The 22,521-nt window shown below is 52.2% G+C and overlaps 6 protein-coding genes across 6 annotated transcripts; 2 read left to right on the top strand and 4 right to left on the bottom strand.

Moving 5' to 3' along the window:
- Nucleotides 1–495: 495 nt before the first annotated feature.
- On the bottom strand, nucleotides 496–2,754 carry KY384_004017 (uncharacterized protein; the record flags this gene model as incomplete). Its single annotated transcript, XM_044812525.1, has 7 exons — nucleotides 496–590; nucleotides 756–1,202; nucleotides 1,320–1,818; nucleotides 1,872–1,951; nucleotides 2,021–2,209; nucleotides 2,267–2,419; nucleotides 2,502–2,754. The coding sequence occupies 7 exons, from the start codon at nucleotides 2,752–2,754 to the stop codon at nucleotides 496–498; spliced, it is 1,716 nt and encodes a 571-aa protein (XP_044669945.1).
- A 3,759-nt stretch (nucleotides 2,755–6,513) lies between these two features.
- KY384_004016 (uncharacterized protein) lies at nucleotides 6,514–9,835 on the bottom strand (the record flags this gene model as incomplete). Its single annotated transcript, XM_044812524.1, has 3 exons — nucleotides 6,514–7,284; nucleotides 7,434–8,672; nucleotides 8,729–9,835. The coding sequence occupies 3 exons, from the start codon at nucleotides 9,833–9,835 to the stop codon at nucleotides 6,514–6,516; spliced, it is 3,117 nt and encodes a 1,038-aa protein (XP_044669944.1).
- Nucleotides 9,836–12,042: 2,207 nt separating this feature from the next.
- On the bottom strand, nucleotides 12,043–13,291 carry KY384_004015 (uncharacterized protein; the record flags this gene model as incomplete). The annotated part of the gene is made up of 2 exons (XM_044812523.1): nucleotides 12,043–12,520; nucleotides 12,579–13,291. 2 exons carry the CDS (start codon nucleotides 13,289–13,291, stop codon nucleotides 12,043–12,045), a joined length of 1,191 nt encoding a protein of 396 aa, XP_044669943.1.
- Nucleotides 13,292–15,027: 1,736 nt separating this feature from the next.
- On the top strand, nucleotides 15,028–16,990 carry KY384_004014 (uncharacterized protein; the record flags this gene model as incomplete). The annotated part of the gene is made up of 2 exons (XM_044812522.1): nucleotides 15,028–16,863; nucleotides 16,937–16,990. The coding sequence occupies 2 exons, from the start codon at nucleotides 15,028–15,030 to the stop codon at nucleotides 16,988–16,990; spliced, it is 1,890 nt and encodes a 629-aa protein (XP_044669942.1).
- A 756-nt stretch (nucleotides 16,991–17,746) lies between these two features.
- Nucleotides 17,747–19,008, bottom strand: KY384_004013 (uncharacterized protein; the record flags this gene model as incomplete). Its single annotated transcript, XM_044812521.1, has 2 exons — nucleotides 17,747–18,617; nucleotides 18,722–19,008. 2 exons carry the CDS (start codon nucleotides 19,006–19,008, stop codon nucleotides 17,747–17,749), a joined length of 1,158 nt encoding a protein of 385 aa, XP_044669941.1.
- A 2,188-nt stretch (nucleotides 19,009–21,196) lies between these two features.
- KY384_004012 (uncharacterized protein) lies at nucleotides 21,197–21,843 on the top strand (the record flags this gene model as incomplete). The annotated part of the gene is made up of 2 exons (XM_044812520.1): nucleotides 21,197–21,737; nucleotides 21,815–21,843. 2 exons carry the CDS (start codon nucleotides 21,197–21,199, stop codon nucleotides 21,841–21,843), a joined length of 570 nt encoding a protein of 189 aa, XP_044669940.1.
- Between the last annotated feature and the right edge of the window lie 678 nt (nucleotides 21,844–22,521).

Here is a 22,521-nt window from a genome sequence, read left to right as displayed (position 1 = left end):
GCAAAAAAGTTCAAAGGTAATGTTGGAAAGATTCGATACCTTCAGGTATTCAGGCAGCAGGCTTGGCGCCAAGGCTTCGAATACGCCGGCTTATGTCACACCTCTTTGACCAATGGAATGAGTGGACCGCCTGCTTCTACGTTATTGACAAGAATCTCTCAATATGACGAATAAGACAAAAGACTTGACTGATGAGTGTTTCGCGTCTCGTCGGCGAATGAGTGTCGTACATATCAAAAGGCAAAACTCAACGATACAACACTTCATGTCCACAACTAGCCTTACGATTCAAATCCTTTTGCGTTCCTAAACCAGAAGGAGAAACTCTCTCTGCGATCGCTACAGCACGTCAATAGCGATTCATTCTAATCTCAAACCATATACTTTCCAACCAATTTCACTTCACCAAAGGCGGAACGCCAACTACGCCCATCCCCACTCAAATCGTCCTCCGCCTGATACTTCTACCCACGCCCTGACCTCGCAGAAATACTATCACTGAGCAGCAACGGTCCATGCCACACAATCCGCAACCACCCAGCCCCCATAGGTCCACGGGTCTTTACCCCCTTGATCATCCGGACTTGGACCTGCAACATTCCACGTTAGCACAGTCTCAATATTTCGTATTCCTTCTTTCCCACCCAAGGGAAAGGGGCAACGAATACATATAGGGTCCGGAGGGAAGAGGAAGGGAAGGGAAGGGAAGGGAAGAGGAAGGGAAGGGAAGGGAAGGGAAGGCAGAGACCACTCACATTTCGGCAACAAATCCAACCCAAAATTCTTCTTACAATCATCCACACTATGCTCCCCAAAATCATACCCCTTATTCCCCGGATCAGCGCACGTCGGCGAAGTTGCCCAATTCACATTGAGAGTGAGCGTCTTCTTCCCATCCTTAACGACACCCTTCTTATCCCGCCGAGCGAACGTCTGGCTGTTCTCCCGCGCCAGCCCGCTGATCTTCGATTTCTGATCGTGCAGGATCTGGCAGAATTTGTCGATGGCTTCGGAGGCTTTGCCGACGTTGAAGGTTGTGTATCCTTTGTCTTTGGTGTAGCAGGTCGGGCTAGGGTCTGGGTTGGTGCCGTGCGGGTTTACGGTGCCTGGAGGCGCGTTGATTCCCATCGTGTATTTGCCACAGCCCGTGTCGACGGCGATTTTGTTGGCCATTTTGTTTTGCTCTGCGGAAAGGTGGCCGCCTGCGGTGGAGGAAGGCGGTTAGTATTAGGGAGTTGCGGGAAGAGAGAAGGTGGGAAGGTGGGGTTGGGGGTGTAATGAGGAAAGTGCTTTGCAGGATTGAGGATGGAGGGGCTTACAGGTATTGCCGGACATGCTGCCCATGAAGTTACCACAGTCGCTATCACAAGATCCGTCACCCCCCGTCCATATCAGCGAGAATGTATAGTCGTTCCACTGCCCCGGGTCGCTTGGAGGAGTTCGCTCGAAAAGTGCGCGCTTTTTGTTCGGAATTTTGTTGCCTTCAATGTCCACAATCATGGCGACGTGAGCTTTGGGGTCGCCGCCGTTGATTGTGTCGCAGAAGCTTTGGTACATAGGTTTCTTGCCCCAGGACATGTTGTCTATATTGGAAACGTCATTCTCGTCGCATGTTGGCGTTGTTCCGTCAGGTTTGGAACCGGGCTCGGGGCTGTCTGACGGTTTTGGATCTGTGGATTTTGCCCCCTTCCTGATCAGGCGCTTGAGCGCTTCGAAGTGCTTTTGGGCATCTGGTCTTTTGGAGGGTCCAGAGTGTTTGCTGAAATCTGGTTCACGGAGACAATCACAACTCTTGTACTTGTTGTTCTGGGCTGGATCCTACGTAGAACAGACTTAGCAATGGTTCGAAGAAGTCTTTGAGGGTCATTTACGAGAAAACCTACCCCTTTACACTTTCCTTGGTCATCGTAGCCCCCACAATCGGTGCAGAAGAGAGGATCTTTGAGAAGGTCTGGACATTCGACTTTGCAGTTGCAGCCTTTGTGATCTCCTTCCGTACATTTGCCATCTTCATCTTTACCTTTGCAAGTATCGTCCGAGCATTTGGGTTGATCATCATGACCGTCTGCAGGACATTCGTCTTTCTTGCAGTTGCAATCTGTGTGATCTCCGGTAGTGCATTTGTCGTCTTTACCATTGCACGCAGGATCTGAGCATTTTGGTTGATCATCAGCTTCATCAGCAGGGCAATCTGCAGGTTTACAAGCGCCTTCTATAGGTCAGTAACCCATTTCGGTAGCAAAAGCTTGGATGAGACAGCACTTACAGCCAGAATCTTTGCCGCTTGTGCATATGTCAAGCTTTCCGTCGCACTCAGAACATTTATGCTCTGGGTCAGGGCATTGTTTATCATCTTCGTGGTTTTCTGCCGAGTCAGGAGGCTTGAGCGCTGCGGCAGCTGCGGCAGCACCAGAAAAATCTATATAACGCACAAGTCATTGGTCTTTGGCGGCCATATGGTAGGACCTTGAATATGACAGCAAGACTGGAAAAGCGCTTACCGGCTAAGAACCAGGCGACACCCCCTGCAAGAACGACAGCTGCAACGGTTTCCAAACCATTGTTACCGGATGTGGTTGCTGATTGAGTGGTGGTAATGGTCATGTGCTGACGTAAGTTCGAGTATTCTGAGAGAGTTGCAAGTTCATATGTGCCAGTGGCTTTGAAATCGCTGACTTGGGTACTGATCAGGGATGTGGTCATTCCATTCTTGCCAGTCGTTATGCCTAGCGACGTTGTCAGAACATAAGACATTATGGTACTGCAATGACGGCTTCGGAAGCCTCGCTGATGAACTCACAACCGCAAATTCTGCCTCCATAATTTTTGTCTTTGCAGCGACCAGGCGACCCCTCTCCACCGCAGTTATCGCAATGCTGAAGGGGCGGAGGGTGGAGGGCCCCGAACGAGAAGACTTCCGGGCATCCACCAAGAACATATTGGCTACCTCGCCTTTCGATGTGATCACTATCAGCAGCGATATAATTCGACTCGATGAGATTAGTTGGCTGGGCTCTGGGCATTAGAATCACTCCTTGTGCAGGTTGAGCAAGTTGTGAGCTGGCTTGAACTAGAGGTCCAAGCAGGGCTAGAGTTCCCAGCAGATGATAAGAGAGCAGCATTATGAGAATGCCGTAGCCGAACACAAAATCAAGATTGAAGGACCTAATGACAGAGACACATAAAAGCAGGTCCCGTCCAGACTTATTATAGACGACCATCTTGACTCAGAAGCGAGAGATACCTCTAGACATTTGGCGACGAGAGGGGCTGTGGCTTCCTACGATTCGCATGGCCAACATTTGAAGGTTGATGAGCGACAAGACGGAGCGTGTAGGTTCGTATGAGGCTCAGCGAGGTATCACATAGACGCCTGGATTCCACTGCCCCTCATGCCCCTCATTAGGCGCCGCTCTTGGTTCATTGGCAATCCTTCGCTCCGTTCTCCGCAGATCCTTGAGATATGCCGACATCGTGATTGATACCGGTTCAGCTGAGAGGGCGGTCTTCGGAGCAGTGGAATACTCGAGCCATTCTCAAGAAGATGCAGACTGACAATCCATGTCATCTGATAGAAGATCGATGATAAGGGGAGGTGAGGTCTCGTCTATCTACCTCAAGGTGCCAGACCCTCAGTCTTGGCAGTCTAGCCGCTGTGAGAGCGGCGCCAAGCCACTAACATGCGCTCTCAAACGATGCCAGCCGCACTTCTATCCATGCACGACACAGTCTCCCTTGCATCTTGGATTGGATGAGACTCTCGGATCCGTTATTGGTCTCCCGCATGAATCCTCCGTGATTGATCCTTCCCGTACGGCGGTGCCGGCGGACCGCCCAGGTTGTTGAAACAGACATAGCGATCCATTGGCTCAAGTTGTGCGAGAAAACATATAAATATATATTCTACAGTGCGAAACATCGTGGGGTCTCCTGCAGTGCAGGAGCGTTTCAAAACGACTGTACTCATGAAACCAGAGGGTCTGCCTGGCTGAGCCTCATCGCCAGTCACAGGAAGCACATCCGACCAAGACTTGAACTCTTAGCCTCATAACACTTCGCTTCCATGGAGTACACTGCTGAGGACAGGGATTACGATGCAGCTCCCACCATTCCAACATGTATCACCATCGTTACGTGACACTTCTGACGACCAAAGCGCAGGCGAGGCATTCTGGGCTTCATTCTAGTGCTTTGTTGCGCTTTGTGCGGTAATGTCATCATAACCGCTGGGCTCCTGCACACCTCCATTCTCTTTGATGCTGTCCAACATCCAAGCCATTGCAACATCGAGGAACATGACCCCATTATGGGAGATTCTGAAGCCTTCGCCAGGTAAACCTGTCTCGCCATGCTCCTGGGGCGAGGCTTAGAGCCTCGACATGCCAGAAGCTGAGCTTTTGGATCGAATCCTCCAACCTTTCTGAAAGATGAAAGAATGATTCAGTACTTAAGAGCTCCCGTGGCAAGCTCATCCCTTCATTTACATGCATCAGTATTGAAGCACGCCTTCGAAAAAAAGATTCAATGGCCAAAGTCAGTGCTGCAATCATTTTTTTGCTCACTATCGTCTTCCGATGCACTGCATTGACATATTATGTTGATCCAAGCTGCAACAGCCATGGGGCCGAATGGGCTGGCTCCTCCTTCAGCAATGTGATCAACGAAGTAAAGCAAATGGCTACAGTTGCAGCGACGAGGCTCAGAAATCATGACGAAGCCATCATGCAAGCATTCAACATAGTTTTCAGATCAAACTCTATCGCTCAGTTAGCCCATATTCCTATTGTCCTGGGTAAGGTCCTCCCCTATTATGTGGACCGCATATTCTAATATTTCCCCGTGAAGGTGTTCTCGACAAAGTGAGCAGCATGAGCCCAGCGTTCGACAAGAAAAGCGCCGATCTTCGTTTCTATGCCGACAATGACGCTGCTGATAGCCAAGGCGCGCGCTGGCAACCCATGCGTGCAAACGATCCAAACTCAGTGTACTGGGATCGTGGAAATGGCGTTGTACGACCGTTGGGTACGCGCGGCACTGCTGAGGGCGGCAACTTGGGGGAGACTTACTTCCTATTCCCTCAGCCGCAAAATCATGACATGGATTTGTTTGCGGTATACGAGAATCAGCAGCCTGGTAGGGCAGTCATCACGGTACATCATCCCCTCTTTTGCTCTTTGAGTCTGCAATGCGCTAACGAGCGAGAGATGATAGATTGCTGATGCAGCATTTGCAAGAAGCGAGGGCGCCCCGCTCCTCCTCAATGAGATGCCTCCAGAAAATATAGATCCGAGAGAGGAGGTCAATGTGCAAGAGTTCGATGTCTTGCTGAGCACGACAGTGTTTCACGAGGTGAGTTGAACTTCGACCTTGCATATACTCCCTTACCTCGACTAGACACCAGCAAATAGCTGATGGAATGGAACAGATCATGCACGCGCCAAACGCCGGAAGTCAGTAACCCCTAAAGTCCCAACATCCGCGTGAAAGTCTCTGCCCTACCCTATCCTATTCCATCTCCTCGCCTTCCCCATTCCCCCATCCCTCCCCCCCTCCTTCCCTCCCCCCCCCCTTGAAAAGAACCCAAAAACTAAACATCCCCTCCCCTCCCTCCTAGACATGGATCCCGGCCCAGACTTTGATTACGTCGGATGGCGCGAGATAGTAGACAACGGCTCTGTGGGCACGCCGGACTCTTATGGTAAGTCCTCTTTCCCCCTTTCCCTTTCCCCCCAACACAGCAAAACACACTCGCTAACCCGCCGCGTCGGGTGGGGATTAGCATGGTTCGGCATCATCGCCCTCCTAATCGATAAATTCCATATCCGCCTTGCGCGCGACGATGCGAAAGCTAGGGGTGGTGAGCTGGAGTATGTGGATGGACATCCCCTCGCCCCTGCTGCTGCGCCGCATAGGAGGGATCAAGGGCTTGTGTCGCGTGCTCTGGGGCAAAGAGGGTTAGGCAAGGGGGCTTTGCGGGGGTTGGGGGAGGCGTTGGGGAAGAGGGCACGCATTTTTGTCGCTTGAAGACGTACGTACCTTGGGGCGAATATCTGGGAGAGAGGGTTTATTGGGTCGGCGGTCGGGGAGGTTTGTGTACGGTGTGAAGGATTGGCGTTTGTTGATATCTTGTGTTTTGCGAGGGTAATGGATGGACTCTGGCGTTCTTCTTGAATTAAGCGGATGGATGGGTGGAGTAGGGAATTTATGTGCGGAGAGGAAAGGGGCAGATTTTTCGAAGTCTTCTGCGGACTCACTGATTTGAATAATTAGGATCGATAATATTCTATGAACCAAGCTTGTGCACTGTCACCAGAGAGAGAGAGAGAGAGCGAGAGAGAGAGAGAAGTGAGGATGTGATAATTATATCTGCTCTACCAAATGCCTACTCACTTATTTCATCTCATCTCAGCTCGCAATGATGTATCATGAAAATCCTCCACCCTTATTCCCCCCTCCCCCTTTACCCCCTCCCCCTCCCCCTACCCCTTGTCCCTTGCTCCTTGCCCCTTCTAGCTAAGCTATCTCACAGATTAAAACCAGCACCAGCATCGCCAGCATCAATGCTCCAACATCACCGCGGTTTCGCGTATTACCACCCCCTATGACCGCCCCCGCCCCCGCCCCCGTCCCTGTTGCTCCTGCACCACCATTATTACTCCCGTTGTACACACTTCCCGTCCCCGTCTCCGCCCCCGTCGCTGTGCTGTTTCCCCCACCTCCTCCCCCACCACCAGCACTCGCACTAGCATTAAACCCAGATGTAGCGGTAGCCGTACCATTACCGCCCCCGCCCCCGCCCCCCAGAAGCGTAAACCCGACAACCGTTTTGCTTCTGGTTGATGCGGGGGTGAGCGTGATGCCAGCGCTGACGATGGGGGGGATTGTGGTTGCTGGGATGGTGAGTGCCCCTACCCCCATCCCTGTTCTCTCACCCCCAGCACCAACGCGCACAACACTCGCGCTCCTCGTCACAGCAGGCATAAGTGTCACGCCAGCGCTTACGATAGCGGAAACAGTGGTAGCGGGCAGGGTGGTGAATCCGCCGTTTATAGCTGCGTTGGTCTCGCTTCCGATACTAGCATCCCCAGCGCCTATGTTTTCATTTGCAGCAGCAGCAGCAGTGATACTCGCCACAGGCACGGTCAGTGAACCTATCACCAGCCCACCCCCACCGACACGGTTGGAGGGATAGAGGGATATAACGGCGCCGTTGGCAGCTGTAACGGGGGCAGAGCCGGGCGTTAGTGTTGTGCCTGCTATGGAGATCGCGTTGGAGGGGAGGGGCTGGATGGTTTGGCCTGCGATTGCGATGCGTGGAGGCGTGTTGAGGGCATTTTTGTTAAAAGGGGGTTTTGGTTGGTGGAAGTGAATTTGTCATTGGAGTCATCGAGGGGTGAAGAGTTAGAAGAGTGCGGATCGAGTGGGTCAACGACTGTGTTTTGATTTGGGCCGAGCTTGGGATCTTGGTCTGGAGTATCGTTTGTAGAGTCATTTGAGGTCTGTGCAGTGCTTTGGGTTCCTTGTCCGCCGGAATCTTGGTTGAAATTTTGAGATGAGGCTTGGTTTGCAGAACCTTGTGGGTTGGAGTCGCTGGGCTCTTCTTCGTCAGAACCAGATATGCTCGACGAGGATTTTCCAGGGTCTCCATTTCCAGGACTTTGCTGACCTCCAGGCGCCTTATTTCCAGTAGTCGGGGAGTTGCCATTTTGCGCTGGGCTTGAAAAGGTATTTGGTGCGTTCTGCCCAGGAGAATTGCCAGAAGATGACTGGCCGTCTTCATTCTGTGCTGACGGTCTTTGCTCTTGCTCAGATCCATTCGCTTGATTTGTACCGCTTTCTGGATTTTGGCCATTGCCAGCAGGGGCTGCCTCTTGACCGATTGAGGTAGCTTCTTTCTGCTGTACTGCGGGGTCCTTGCTTGGCTGCTGACTCTGCCCCATAGATCCGTCATTAGTACCTTGCGGCACATTACCCGAGTTCCCTTGCGGATTCGTGCCAGGGCTCAGTGCCGCGTGTAACTGATCCATAGATTCTGGAGAAGCATTTGACGGATCATGGAAGGTGGGAGGATATTGATCGACTGCTGTCGTCTGTTGCCCTTGTTGAACTTCTTGCGAGGGATCACTGGCCTTTTGAGGGGAATCCTGAGACGGTGAATCTTGATTTTGAGGCGACTGGTTCGAAGTCGGATTCTGGTCTGTAGGTGTGTTGACCTTGTTTTGTGTTGCACCATCGTCTTTTGAACCAGAATCGCCGCCTTCTGGCTGCTCAATTGTGCCTCCTGACTGCGGTTGTTGTTGGGGTGTAGTCGCTTGGGAAGGTCCATTGTCCGATTGCTGGAAGATAGGATTGAGGTGATCAGGCTCTGGTACAGTATTGCCAGTATTGCCAGTATTGCCAGTATTGCCAGTATTGCCAGTATTGCCAGTATTGCCAGTATTGCCAGTATTGCCAGTATTGCCAGTATTGCCAGTATCAGTATTGCCAGTATCAGCAGTATTACCAGCAGTACCCTCAGTAGCACCACCTTGCACAGCTTGACCAGTAGTATCCCCAGGATCACCGTTTCCTGCAGGCTTAGCACCTCCTTGATTCCCTGTCGACGTGTCTGGTGACGAAGTCGGCTTCGCAGACCCATCCTTAGGGACATCACCCGGCGCCGCAGCCTCAGTCTGCGACGGCGCAAGTTGATCCTGCCCCTGTTTCGGAACACCATTATCCGGCGCACCCCCTTCGGATCAACATTATCAGCAATGGCACTAGGCTCGCCCGTGGGCTCCGCAGCCACCACCTTCATCGGCACCAACGTCCTCGGCGGATCGATCCCCGCAAACGAAGCCTGCGACAACACGCACTTCGACCAGCCCGGCACAGCATCGCTAAGTTTCTTCGGCGGCGCGAGGACAGGGCGGTAAGGTACGCCTGGCGCGGGCTTGTACTGCGCGGAAAGCATGACGTCCATGGGCGGGCAGGGCAGATCCGCGAGGTTGAACGGTTTGATGAGACTGGCTGGGAGGACTTCGTCCGGGCGGTCCCAGAGCGGTTTTGCGACTGTGGAGAGCTCGCCTGGCGCGAAGGGGATGATTGTGTAGGGGATTGTTTCGGCGATTTGGCCGAGGGAGGAACGCCCGCCACAGGCGTCGTGGGCGAAGATGGAGGAGAAGCCGACGCAGATTGAGGGGGAGGTGCATTTGAATCCTCTGATGTCAGCTACCTCGACGCCTTCTTGGTCACTTTTGGCGGTGCCATTTTTGGCTGGAAGATCTCTGCGCTCACGTCGGATTTTCGGGCCTGGAGTAATGCGTGCGCTGGATGGGTGGGTTCCGACAGTTGAACCAATGCCTTTTTCTAAAGGCGTGAAGCCTGCCGTCTTTGTCTGGATTTGGTCTTCATCATCCTGGCCCGTGTAGCCAGCCCAGGGATTTGACTGCTGTTGGTAGTACGGGTATCCCCTTGCATCCGTGATGTAAAGATTAGTCTCCCAGTTGATACTTTGGGTTCCGATCGTCTTGAGACATTCACTATTGGCGCCTGAAACTGGAAAGTAATAAACATCAATCAAGCCTCCACCATAAATCTCGCATTGACCACAACAACCAACGCCTCTGGTTGCAGTCGCAATATCACCAAAATCAACGGTCTCTGGGCTCCAGCCATTGTAGGCTCGCTCGGACCAGGTCCATGGTTCAGGGTGATTCTTGTGCCAGTCAATAAAGTCTTTGTTACATTGTGAGTTCCTGAGGTAGTCCATAATCTTCGTCTTCTCCTCCAAGGGCGGGTGCCAGCCATTGCATTGTGGATCTTCTGACCAAGCACAATGTGCGTTATAGACCATATGGAACATTGAGCCATTATTACTGAAAAATCTATCGAGCGCCTGCGCACGGTCACCGGTGCATTTCTTGTCCCACAGAACACACTGATGGTCAAAGGGATATGGGTACGTTGAATTAGAGGCTGTTGAATCAGATGTGCGATTACCCGCATCAGGTGCTGTGGAGAACGCCGATGGTCGGACTGAGGGAGTGCGGATTGTTCTCGAGGTGTTTGTTAGTCTATGAGTGAGCGAGGGTAAACCATGAGACGTAGACACTGATCCTGATCCATGAGTTGGATGTAATGGTGTTGCAGAAGTCAATGAATGACTTGACGAATGTAATGATGCTGTAGATTTGGGTTGCGTCCCCGAAAATGACCCAGATGAAATTGATGAGGTGAGGTTTGCATGACTAGTCCTCGTTGAGAATGTACTAGTTTTTGAAAGACTGCCAAGATGGGTCGTCGAAGAAAGCCTCCCCGAAATCAATTCGAAGGGAACAGATGATGTGACGCTTATATGACTTGACTTCTTTGATGGCGTATAAGTATCTGAGCTGCTAGTACTGACTGTCGAAGAGGTCTGGGTCGAGGAAGACGACGATCTTGACGTTATGGAACCCAATGAAGATGTCGAATTTGTCGACGACGCAGTGGCGAATGGCTTGCTCGTGAGATATGTCAGCGCATGGTCACCTCTCGGTCTGACCACAAGACCGGCGAAAGCGACCGGGAGTATGCAGGCAAAGGGAAGCCATCTCATCGTTCTTGCGCATTGAGTGGCGCTCGATCACAGCCCTGAAAGTCCGCATCACGAGCTCAAAAGCGGGCATAGCGCTCTTTGAGAGATACCATCATCAACAGAAGAGGGAGGCAGCACTGGGTCAATGTTGAAATCGTTCAAGGCCAATGTTGAGGCAGGGGTGAAGAACGAAATGAGAGCCTTAGCTGGTACATATATTGAAATGAACACGAGGTCAGCTGCGCAGATGCGACCATGTACCGCATAAGCCGCAGAGAATCCTTCTGCAGGTACCACTAGCAACTTTGTTTCATCTAGAACCTCAAATAGGGCGTTGGTGAGAACTAGCGTCTGCGCCGCTGCAAGTCTGGCCGTATCTCACCCTGCGCCACAAATTGGCAGGTGTGAAACACGATTCGGATTCTTGAAGGTGGAGACGATAGGTGAAAGTCAGAAGGCATGAGAGTGCTGCATCTTGCCTTCATCTCCCTCTCCTCTGGCCTCGGGGCAAAATGACCAGGCCGAGCCAGGTCCATCACCAACCAGCCTGCTAGATGCGCTTGGCTTCCGGAGGCTGGGAGGATTTGACAGCGAAATTGTCGCTATTCGTTACCACTGGCTTGCAATTTCAATCGCAACGGTGGCGTTGAGCGAAGGATCGCAACGTCAAACAGCGGGAAGTATTCTTAGCGGTCAGATCTTCTGCAGCATCTGGAGGAACAAGTTGGGTACCCGTTGGTTAGAGGGGATACGATCTAAACGAGTGACGATGGCTCTGGAGTACCCATTATTATACTCGATAGGTATCGCAGCGAGTTGAGCACGAGGAGTCTGCAATGTAGATGAGTGTACGGCTGAAAGTTGGGGAGATGAGATGAGAGACAAAGTCTTGGCGAGGGTCAGCACTAGAGCTGGAAGAAGTAAGACTGCCGAGACATCTTATCTCCGGGATGGCCGAGGGGGCCACAGGTGCACCGACAATCATCACCAAGTCTGCTACTCCTACAGCTAGATGAGCGGAAACAAAGGGAGCAGTAAGAACTGAAGACTGCGGAAAGAAGCAGGGGTTTGAGTTCTTGAGTGAGACACAAATGGTTGAGCAGATGGCGAAAGAAAAGAAGGGCTCTTCGGACCACTTGGGAGAAGTATGGAGCTTGCCATGTTCTTTACCGCTGAGCTTGTGCTCGAAGAGGAGAGTCAATCGTACTGCGATCCACTCATGAAATTCTAGTCGACCTCGCTTTTGCCTACAATTATCGATGTGATCTTTGGCTGTCTTTGCTCCCCGGGTCACAGCCCTCCCTTGCTTTACCTGGCGTCTTTCGATGCGCCGGAGTCCGGGCTTTCTTGAGCCCTTTTTTTGTGATTTGGAACTGCGCAGTATACGAGTGCATTCAGAATGGAGGTCGGATTGTGATACCTCGGCTTCTAAATGATTGCTGGTACCATGACCGACCCGACAATATCTCCAAGACACCCTACCCTCAAGATACTTGCACCGAACTTCCATTAGCCCCCAAATCTCCAAAGTCCAGACTTCCACTCCCAATCTTCGCCAAGTTGCGAGGGTAGCCTGGCGCCCTCACATAGAGCTCGAACGCCGTATCCCACCCATCATACACGGTGACGAACTTCTGCAGCGCTTCTATGACGCCCACCAAGTCCCCCCAAGTCATACCGATCATCGTCGGAGGCGGCAGATACGATGGCTTCCTTGGCTCAATCTGAACTTCGACATAGTTCGATCGCCACGAATCGTAGTAAGGACCAGTCATGAATTCGTCTTGATGCTTCCCACGAGCGATGTCGAGCGCGTGCGAGAGCAGCAAGTCTACGTCATATTGTTGCCGAGCCGGCACTTCGTCCCAGTCCTCGAATTTCATTATCAGAAGCGGATTGGACCCGGGTAGGACATAGGCGAAGGAGTCTACATCCTCGGGAGGCTCGTCGCCGGGTGGGAAACTGCATCTCGGGTCAGCAGGAAACACAAGGGGTGGCAACCCTTGGTGAGCCTACCTACTCGGGGCGCGCGTTCAGCGCTAATGACTGTTCGTCAGACGCTGTTTGGTTATCAATACTCCGCAAGACGATGATGTCATTCTGGGATGCGACCGTGGTGTCGGAAGGAGTCAACCACAACGCCCCTGCCCCGACGTTTGGTGGCTCGTCAAAGCCTCCAATGTCGGCCATGACATCATAAGCTACTGCAACGCTCGGATATGCTTGCCTGAATTTCTGGATCCCAAGGAGAGCGTTTCGCCAAATGCGCCATCTCAACCCTACCTCGAAAGTAGGCGTGGTTCTGGATGTCGTGTTCTCGTTCGGCTCGACATAGATCACAAATGGCGATTTCTGCCAGCGGGCGTAATCCATGTAAAGATTATCCCGCGAGTTTCTGGTGGCTTCAGTGAGCGCGTCTTGTATGACTTGTAAGGCCTTCCCTTCATCACGGTTTGAAAAGGATCGCCAATTGCGGAATTGAACGGTTGTCAGAGGGTAGGAGTTGGGAATTGCGTATTGGAAGATCTTTCCGGGAAACGGAGGCTCAGGACCGGGGGGGAAGTCTGGCGTCGAGGGAACGTCGGCGTTCGTTGTCTCAGTGCCGTTGAAGGCCTGGGAGATATTCGGGCCCTGTACAGGTATGTAATCGGCGCTCGCGAGTACAACCGGCCCTGGTGGTAGCGAGAGCGCAGAGCAGACGCGAGCCGCAACGAGCAGGTATGGTAGCAGCATCGTCAGAGAAATCCAGGCTCATCAGTCGACATATATGAGCACAGGTACGTATTCTTGACGAAGACTCTCTGGTGCGTAGAGGCGTAGACGGAATAAGTATGCTTCGCGTGCATTGAGATTGTCGCAAAGGATCGTATACAAAGTTAGGCTTCCAAACCAACGATGAGACTTCGAGACGCCGCCGATGAGACATGAGGCTGTTTATTGCGTCCTGGCGAACGGTTTCGTTGGCGTTTGAGTCGAAAATCCGGGGTGTCATGTCCCAACAGCGCGGAAGAGTCGTTTTGGCGACAGGCTAAGCAGTTTTTCAGGTCGAATGTAGCTAAAAAGGGCTGTCTTGCGCACAATGTAAGACCCACCGCCCCCTTCTAGATACACGTCATGTGATAATGTAGGTTCACTGGAATAGGTCAACCATTTTGTCGCCTCTGATATCCGCAAAGATACTCGCGCTTGACTAATTGCTCTGTTGGTAGATAGATTTGCACACTTTCTGCAAACGAGTGATGAATGCATCGCTATGAGCTATAAGTTTGACACTGAGAGCTGGAATGTATCTGTACTTAGGGATGAGCGTTCAAGAGATCAGGGAGAGAGTTGGATGGAGTGGGTGTCCGCTATGCCAATGGACGGTTTTGCTTCAAGACTGCCAAGGCTCTTATCTCCGCAACGTCCGCAACGAGATTTTCCAAGAGGGAATTTGAGTCTTTCTGCCATCTCTATGCACAGTCGTGAATGACTGTCTATTGCTGATACGACGGCATTGTCACCTCCATGAGATGATACAGTAACATTTACCGCCCCGTCTCATTGTCTAGGACCGGGCATGGCAGCCTGCTGAAGTCCTTCAAATGCCTAGTCTCGATAGATGGATGCATACACCACGTATATGAATCATCTGTTGTACCTTGGCAAACACGAAGTCCGTGAGACGAGGCGTCTCTGTAATATCAATTGGTTGGTCTTGACCTCGTCTGACGGAGTGCTACCAGCCACTCCGTCCAGTCACCGGCTTGATACTGCCAGGAGTCGGAGAGCTTAGGAAACTCGACCTGGCTCCGTGAAGAAGGATCAATGTATGGAACGACATCAACGACAAAGTGCGACGAGAGTAGTTTCATATCACCAGCATTGGGCGAAGCTAGGATTCGGACCACCGGCTCCTCTCTATTTAGGCAGTACCCACGAAGTGCTTCCGCGTAGATCAAGCCGAGAGAGCCGTCAAGCTGTGCATGTCAATATCATGGGACACTCCAAGTTCATTCATATCTGGCCCTCTCAACCGCAAAAGGCGTGTGCCAAAAGTCTTTTAATCACATCCTGGATCGAGAATACAATTGCATCGTGACGAAACCGGGCGGTGACTCAATCTCTACAAAGAAAAATGTCCGTCACAAAATGCACACAAGCTATGCCGAATGCAGATAGCAGTGCGAGAAACACGTTAAGTTACGTTGGCCAAAGCTTGTTTGCTACACAAAACGTGGCTCATCTCGCTAAGAACAGCCATGGGATTTCAGCCCCTGCTCTGACGGTGGTAGTTCCGCGAAATCTAGCCTAAAGAGATGATAGTACAAGGCGGAAGAGCTGAGCCTTGCAGCTTAGCGAAGCTTAGCATCCCAATGACGGGGGCAGCTCCGCTATGAGGGGTTCAGTGATAAAGGCGGCTGAGGCCCGTGGTCTTTCTTGACAATTTATTCTGTCTCTTCGCCTTTGATAGAGCTTACACAGAAGACATGATACGGTACCTTTACAAAAAGCGCCAGAGACAGAAGCGGGAGCGGGAAGCCACCCATGATGCTCCCTCCGACATTGTAGCAGCAGACGCACCTACTCCTCCTTCGAAGACCGCATTGAGTGAGCACACATTGGCCGAGAAAGAAGCTTCTACCGACACCAAGCACATTTCCGATGAAGATAAACAAGCTCAAAGAGCAGCTAAATCCGCCTCACGAACCTATCGCTGGAAACTCATTGCCGGGCTCTTCCTTCCCTACTTCCTCGCCTCGACGGACGTGACCATCATTGCTACAGCACTCCCGTTCATAGCATCGCACTTCTCTCGGCTCGATCAGCTCAATTGGATTGTCACCTCCTTCACCATCACCTCGACCTCTTTCATCCCTATTTGGGGCCAGCTCGCCGACGTCTTCGGTCGCCATGTCGTTCTACAGACCGTCATGGTCATCATGATGATCGGGGCAGCGTTAGCAGCTGGCGCGCAAGCCTGGGTGATGCTCCTCTTCGGCCGAGCATTGATGGGTGTAGCGGCCGCCGGCATGTTGAACATCATCAAGATCGTGCTGGCGGATAAAGTCAGCTTAGAAGAGAACGCAAAGAACAACACGACATTCGCTATTGTTGGGGGTGTCAGCTTCGGTATAGGCCCGGTCATTGGTGGGTACTTGACAAGCGCAAGCTGGCGATGGGCATTTATCATCAACATCCCCATCGCAGCGTTGGCGATGGTGTTGATCTGGGTGCTGTTGCGCAAAGAGCTCGTGGGACCCAGCAGTACCTCAGACTCGCAAGGCCGGTCGCAGCGCATACTCACACGCTTCGCAACCCTCGACTACGGTGGCTTCATCCTCTTCGTCTCCGGCATAACCCTCATAATCCTAGGTACAACCTGGGGAGGCGCAACATACGCCTGGTCCTCCTCTGCCGTCATCATCCCCATCGCCCTCGGCGGCGTCCTCTTCCTCGCCTTCTGGATCTACGAATACCTAATGACACCAGGCAACTTCCTCTCGCGGCTCTTCCCCTCCCAAGAACCCATGATCCCACTAACCCTCTTCACCAAGCGCGACCTGCCCCTCCTAGCCTGGATCTCCTTCTCCACCGGCTCCGCCATGTACTCCATCTTCTACTTCGTCGGCATCTACTTCACCGTCGTCAAGGGCTACGAGGCCTCCAAAGCCGGCATCCAACTCCTCTACTACCTCCCCGGCATCGGCGTCGGAGCCTACTCCGCCATGTTCTTCTGCAACATCTGGCCCAAACAGACCTGGTTCCCGATCTTCTCCGGATCCGTAATCGAGACAGTGGGTTTCGCTGTCTTATGCTACGCCCTGCACACGGGGAAAGTCTCCGTCATTGCGGGAATGATGGCGCTCGCGGGCGCGGGGACTGGACTCCGCCTCATGCCAGAAACCCTGCACGTCACGGGCATCTGGCCCAACCATATCGCCCGCGCGATGTCCGTCATTGATTTCTGCATCCCCTTTGGCGGCACGATCTCCCTCGCTATGATGGGCGCTGTGTTCAATAACAAACTCGTCGGTCACATCCCCGGAGGAGGAGGATCTGCGCATCTGAATAGTCATAGCCAGGGCAGTCTGGACGCTATCAATGCGCTGCCGGCTGTGGCGAGAGATGCGTTCCGCGATAAGGCGAGAACGGCGGTGGTGTTGGCTTTTGTAGCTGTCGTGCCGATTATCGCTCTGGCCATCGTGGCGGCGAGTTTTGTGGGGAATGTGAGGATTACGAAGGAGGAGCGGAAATCGGAGACGGGGCATTTGGAAACGAGTCGGGCGGTGGAGGAGAGGCCGTTTCTGTGGGCTTTGGTTCAGGTATGTTTTGACTGGTTTTATATTGCTGTTGCGGATGGTTTGAGAGGTCAGTGATGCTAATGCGACTTTTTAGGGGCCGAGGAGGAGGGTTGAGGATACTTCGAAGGAAGAAGCGCCGCTGCCGTGACAGTGAATCTGTCTGCTCTGATCGTGGCATCTATGAGAGTATGTGTGTATATATAATATGTTACAACGCTCTCAAAGATCCACAGAGCTGAGTCCAGACATCGCGCTTTTCATTCGAAACTTTTGTGCCCATTTTTAACAATAGTCCAACTGCTCCACCAATATACAGCATGAACGGATCTTCGTGTCGACTATTGCTTCCTGCCCCGTTTTTTAATCCCAACCAAACACCGCAGCGGCTTCCTCAAAAACCCCTCCCTCGTCTCCAGCTCGCCCGTCCCCCCCGTCTCGCGCAGCACAAACTCATACCCCCTCATCACCGTCGCGAAAATCATGCATAACTCCATCTCTGCGACATTCCGGCCCACGCACGCTCTCGGCCCCGTCGAGAAGGGAATGAAACTTTGTTTCTGCGTCTCGGTCAGCGTGGTGGGGAGCCAGCGGTCGGGGTTGAAGATTTCGGGGTCGAATTTGGGGTTGGGGTTGGGGTTGGGGTGGGTTGGGGAGTTCCAGATGGTGGGGGAATGGTGCATCGTGTAGGCGGGTACGGAGAGGACGGTGCCGGGGGGGAAGTGGTGGTTGCAGAGCGTGACGCCGGGAGGAATGGTGAGGGCGGAGGGGACGGGGGGGACGATGCGTGGGAGGCCGAGGGAGGAGGTGCTGTGGATGCGGAGGACTTCGTTGATGACATTCCTCAGACTTGGCTCTGACATCAGCCTAATCTTCCCCACACGGGAACCCACGATGGCAGCACTTACTAGCTCAGATCCTTCACCATCTCAAAACTCGGTATTCCCACGTCCGCTGGGACGGCGGCATCCAACTCCGCCTGCAACCGTTCCTGCACCCCCTCCGTCTTCAAAATCCAATACAGACCCGCGCAACTCGTGTTGCTAGTAGTATCGCTCCCAGCAATCAACTGCGTCAGCGCCTCGGCAGTCAGTTCCTCCCGGCCTAGCTTCTCGCCGTTCTCATCCCTCCCATCCATCAATCTAGCTAGCAAATCCTTCCTCCCCTCCCCCTTCCCCCTCCCCTTTCTCTCCCCTTCTCCTTCTTCCTCCTCCTCCGCCAATCTTGCACCCACCCTCGCAACAGCAATCCCCGCCAAATCCTTCACAGCATTAATCCCATCTCGAAAGAATCGATCAGGCAACCACCCCGCCCACGGCTTAAGCGCCGGCAAACACCCCAGCGTGGCACTAACCTCGCCCCTCCGATTCAACACCTGCACAGCAGGAGCGGTACGCGCGGGCTCGTTGGGCGAGAGCTGCACAGTCGCCACGTCCGCGCCGGCGGCGAGCATGCCGAAGGGCGCGCCGAAGGCGAGGTCGCCGATGATGTCGAAGGCGAGGTAGTTGAGCCAGGGGAGGGCGTCGATTGTTGTGAAAGCGTCGTTACTGCCGTTGTCGCTGTTGCCATTCTCTAAGGTGTTGGATTGAGGGGGTGGGCATAGGCTGTCCCATTGCTGGCGGAGTTGGTGCAGGTTGGAAACGATGTAGGGCTCGAATTGCGCGATGGATTTGGCGGAGAAGGTGTGTGAGATCGTTTTTCGTTTGCGGGTGTGTTCGGCGCGAGAGCGGGTGTTGAAGAGGCCGCGGCGGATGGAGACGAAGGCGTCGTAGTATTCACTATTTCATGAATGTGAACATTGATGCTAGGGAGAGGTTGTAACGGGTGAGACATCGGATGGGATCACGAGAGGGGTTGGAGATGGAAACGTGATGCTACGCACCTCTTGAGCCAGCCGCCGGTATGGCTGTAGATCACGGGGATAGCTTCTGGGTCTGCTACTGAGACGTGATTCGGTTGGAGACGAACGAGTGGACCGTATTTTTGATGCGCGTCGTCGACGGCTTTGTAGCGGCGTCCTCGGCGGCATTGGTAGAGGAGCCAGAAGTTGCTGAGGGCGGCGAGTTTGGGGCCTGGTATGCCATGTAGTGCGCGGTTTTGATAGTATGGGAGGAGGTAGTAGAGTAAGGGGAGGGTGAGCAAGATGGAGACTTGGATTAGGAGGCCCATCGTAGGTTCAGGCGCCTGTTGCTATTACATATCTTGTTCAGCTACTAGATCAGGACGCGCTATAGTCTGTTTCCAAGTCAATACGAACCCTCAAAAGTGTGTACAATATTCTGAATGTGTAAGGAAAGTCAGTCGTCTTGAGAATTTTCCTTATGGTGTCGTGCGGGGTCGTGTACGGAAAGGACGGTGTCCTATACGTATATCTTTCTAGCCTTTTGTTTCACTGCTGAATGTCCGATACGTCTACGTACAATCCCATCGAGCCGACTGATTGCTGCTTTGAACTCAAGGACCTCCGAACTCAATTGATATGCCGCACATTTTTGCAAGAGCTTATCTAAGAAGGAGCTGCGGATACGGTGTCTGTGCACAGTCCATTTGTTAGCGAAGATGCTAGGCTGCACAAGGAGGCCTTCACTATGTAGGGGACTAACCTTAGCCCACCATTACTACGCCCGTATAGGCAACTCGGTCAAGGTACGACAGGAATTGCAAGCTATACCAATTCGGGCTCACCGGTAATGCGCGTCGCAAGGCTGAAGCCACATAAATGCCCACGTTAGGATTCAATTTACAATTTCTTCTAAACTGTCTCAAGTCTTCTTGAAGACTGAACGAGAGAAACTCCTCTGAGATGGGTTATGGACGACTCAATGGATCCCTTCCCGCTGGAAGCTCTGCAGTCATTTGCCGCCGATCCACAGTTCTTAGCAGAGTTGGACGAAGTGATGAGCTCAACCCTTGTAGATGTCACTGAATCGGTACCATCGCTGGGACCTCCACAAGCATTGCCGGACACGCAATGGAGACAACTATATACCTCGACCCGCGCAAATGAGTACGATGACAATACTCATGCCCCCATTCAGGGCCGGGGAAATGCCCCCTGTCCGCCTGATGGGTCGTCTACCGGAATCATTGTATTTCCATCGGCAGATGACCGATTCCACAAGCCTAAACGGAGAAAATTAAATCAAGAGAAGCGGCAGGAAGTAGCACAGGTTCGAAAGGACGGGGCTTGCATGAGGTGCCATTTCAACAAGATTGCTGTGGGTTTAATACCCGCGCACCTCATCTTGCGATCCTATGATGCTGACATGACACAGTGCTCGACTGGCCAACCATGTAATACATGTAACTCACAATGGCTTTCTTTCAATGGTCGCACATCAAAGTTGCAATGGATGAGTTGCATCCCATATTCGTGGAGGGATGTCAATATCTTCGTGGCAGGTTCGCAGCGCCTCGAAACCTTGAAGAGTACAGCTCACAATTCCTAGACTCCCAGATCTGGAGCTCTGAAGTTTGGCAAGTATGCGAGCAATTAAGACAAGAAGAGACAAGGCTTCATTTCAAAGGAATGGTTTCGTGGGATATCGATGACTTGTCTGTAGATTTTGCAAAATGGATGACAGCCGAAGATACTCAACCTGCAGCAACAAGTCGCGTGGGCATTCTTTCGAGCACCCGATGCCAGGATTTGATCCGTCCTCACTTGCAGGGCGATTTGTGCAGTTATCTCGCTCTTCTGGTTAAGACTTCCTCTACCTTGTACAATCATCAATCCTCGCCCCACCCCCAGCACTCCTCCGAGGACCTTGCTTCTGCAAGATCTGCAGTTGGCAGTAACTTACTCATGCATCTTGAAAGCATCTTAAAACCCACGGCTTTGTCTGGAAACTCGAGGGAAACGCTTCAAGCTCTATTCTTGGCTATCCTTGGAACGATAATAGCAGTCACTTATACGAATTATGGAAACCATGACGACTCTCGCCGAGGACTTCTCTGCATCCTAACCCACTACATGATATTGATTGGAGAACGAGCGAATCTTCTGCAGTCTAACGCAATAAAGTTGCGACTGAATCAAGGCTGTCATACTCTGTGGAACAAGATTGGAAATTTTGAGTGGACATACGATATTCCGTCGGCTTGTAGTCACGTTTGTTCGCTAGCTTGTGTTGCAGGAACATCAAACGCAGACCCGCCGCTCTATATGGAAGACAAGCCATTATCAGATGTTCAACCTCACGCATTGGGTTCTTGGAGCTCGTTAGCGCTCGACGTTTTACCTCAGAGAGTAACCGATCCTGCCCCCAATTCAACTACGACATTTGATATTTCGCCGGCCTACAATTGGTCGGTCGATCTGAATGATGGGCTAAGCCACCTAAACGCCCCGACGGACATGACGAAATGCCCATTCTGCTGTCAAGCGCATAATTGGTATGAGCAGTGCTCCTGTTCTTACGGCCAGCCTTCTGATAAGGCCAATCGTACAGAGGTGATGAAGCCTGCTTCCCTTGATCGAGTGAAACAGTTGTCGCCTTCTCATGTTCCATACCCCGAGTTTCAACAGATCAATGCGTTATCTACTGAGAGCAACCCAGCTTTGACTCCACACGACGATGGTAATAATGAAGCGCTAATGCAAGAGTCTGTATCCTATATTTCACAGCCATCGAGATACAGACTCAGCTCTAACCCATCTAATACATCTTTGGAGATCATGGGAAATCCCAACGTGGCTTCTGTTATAGGAAAGGCAGAGCGCAGAACACGAAGAACAACAAGCAAAATCACGAAAGCGATGAAAAATCTGGGGAGGAGAACAACACCATCGCAAGCAACCACAGCGAAGACCACATTTGCTCCGAACGCTGGATGGAGTCGCTTCGAGCAGCCGATGCCGGTGGAAAAATTTTATGGCCTAGAGATATGCGCTCAATGTAACGCTTTGGTCGATACTGCCAACCAACTCAGACCAACAGGCACATGCAAGCATGTGCAATGCTTCAAGTGCAAGATCACGCACACTATATCGGGTACCTGTAGAAGCGACTTCTGGACTTGTTGCTCTTGTGGACATGGCCCCAAGCCGACACTTCCCTCGTCGAGAGTTTGTGGTAGTTTTACTCGGTTCCATACGTCGGTGCCTGTCTGCACTTGTGGTGCGAATTGCAATTGCGTGAAGGTTGACTGGTCTACGAAACTTCTTGTGTGAGCTGTCAGGAGATCTCGGCTTGAAACCGAGATAGCTGGAACAACGGAGTTGACGAATGGCCTTTGTCTCCTCAAAGTATTCGTTGAAAAGATCCTAAGGAATTTATGGGGTGTCGACATGTCGCTTGAAGCTTGTCGACAGAGAGTACACACTCACTTGGTTTTGGCGGGGTTATTCGATTGCGTCAGATCCATACGCGATCCATTCTGATGGCACAAAGCGACAAGGACTTTTTTTAGGTGCTTTGTCCGACTTCTTGCACTCGCAGCTGCAGACGTTTATGAATGAAAGCGGGTCTTAAGGCTATACCATAATAACGACACGATGATCTCTTTACCTTCGTCTCTTGAGTGATGCGGAGCAACGTCGCCCTCGCGACTCCTGACTTGTTCAGCATGCTAAATGCCATTTTCAAATATTCTCGGAGATCACGCACAAAAAATTGGGAAGTTCAGCGCCGAAAGCCAATTCGATTGATCATGAGGTAGCATACGAACATTAGACTCTCG

Source organism: Bacidia gigantensis (assembly GCF_019456465.1).
Source record: "Bacidia gigantensis strain McMullin 20006 chromosome Unknown contig_231, whole genome shotgun sequence".
In the NCBI taxonomy this organism is placed as follows: domain Eukaryota; kingdom Fungi; phylum Ascomycota; class Lecanoromycetes; order Lecanorales; family Ramalinaceae; genus Bacidia; species Bacidia gigantensis.
This window is presented reverse-complemented; position numbering and strand designations above follow the sequence as displayed.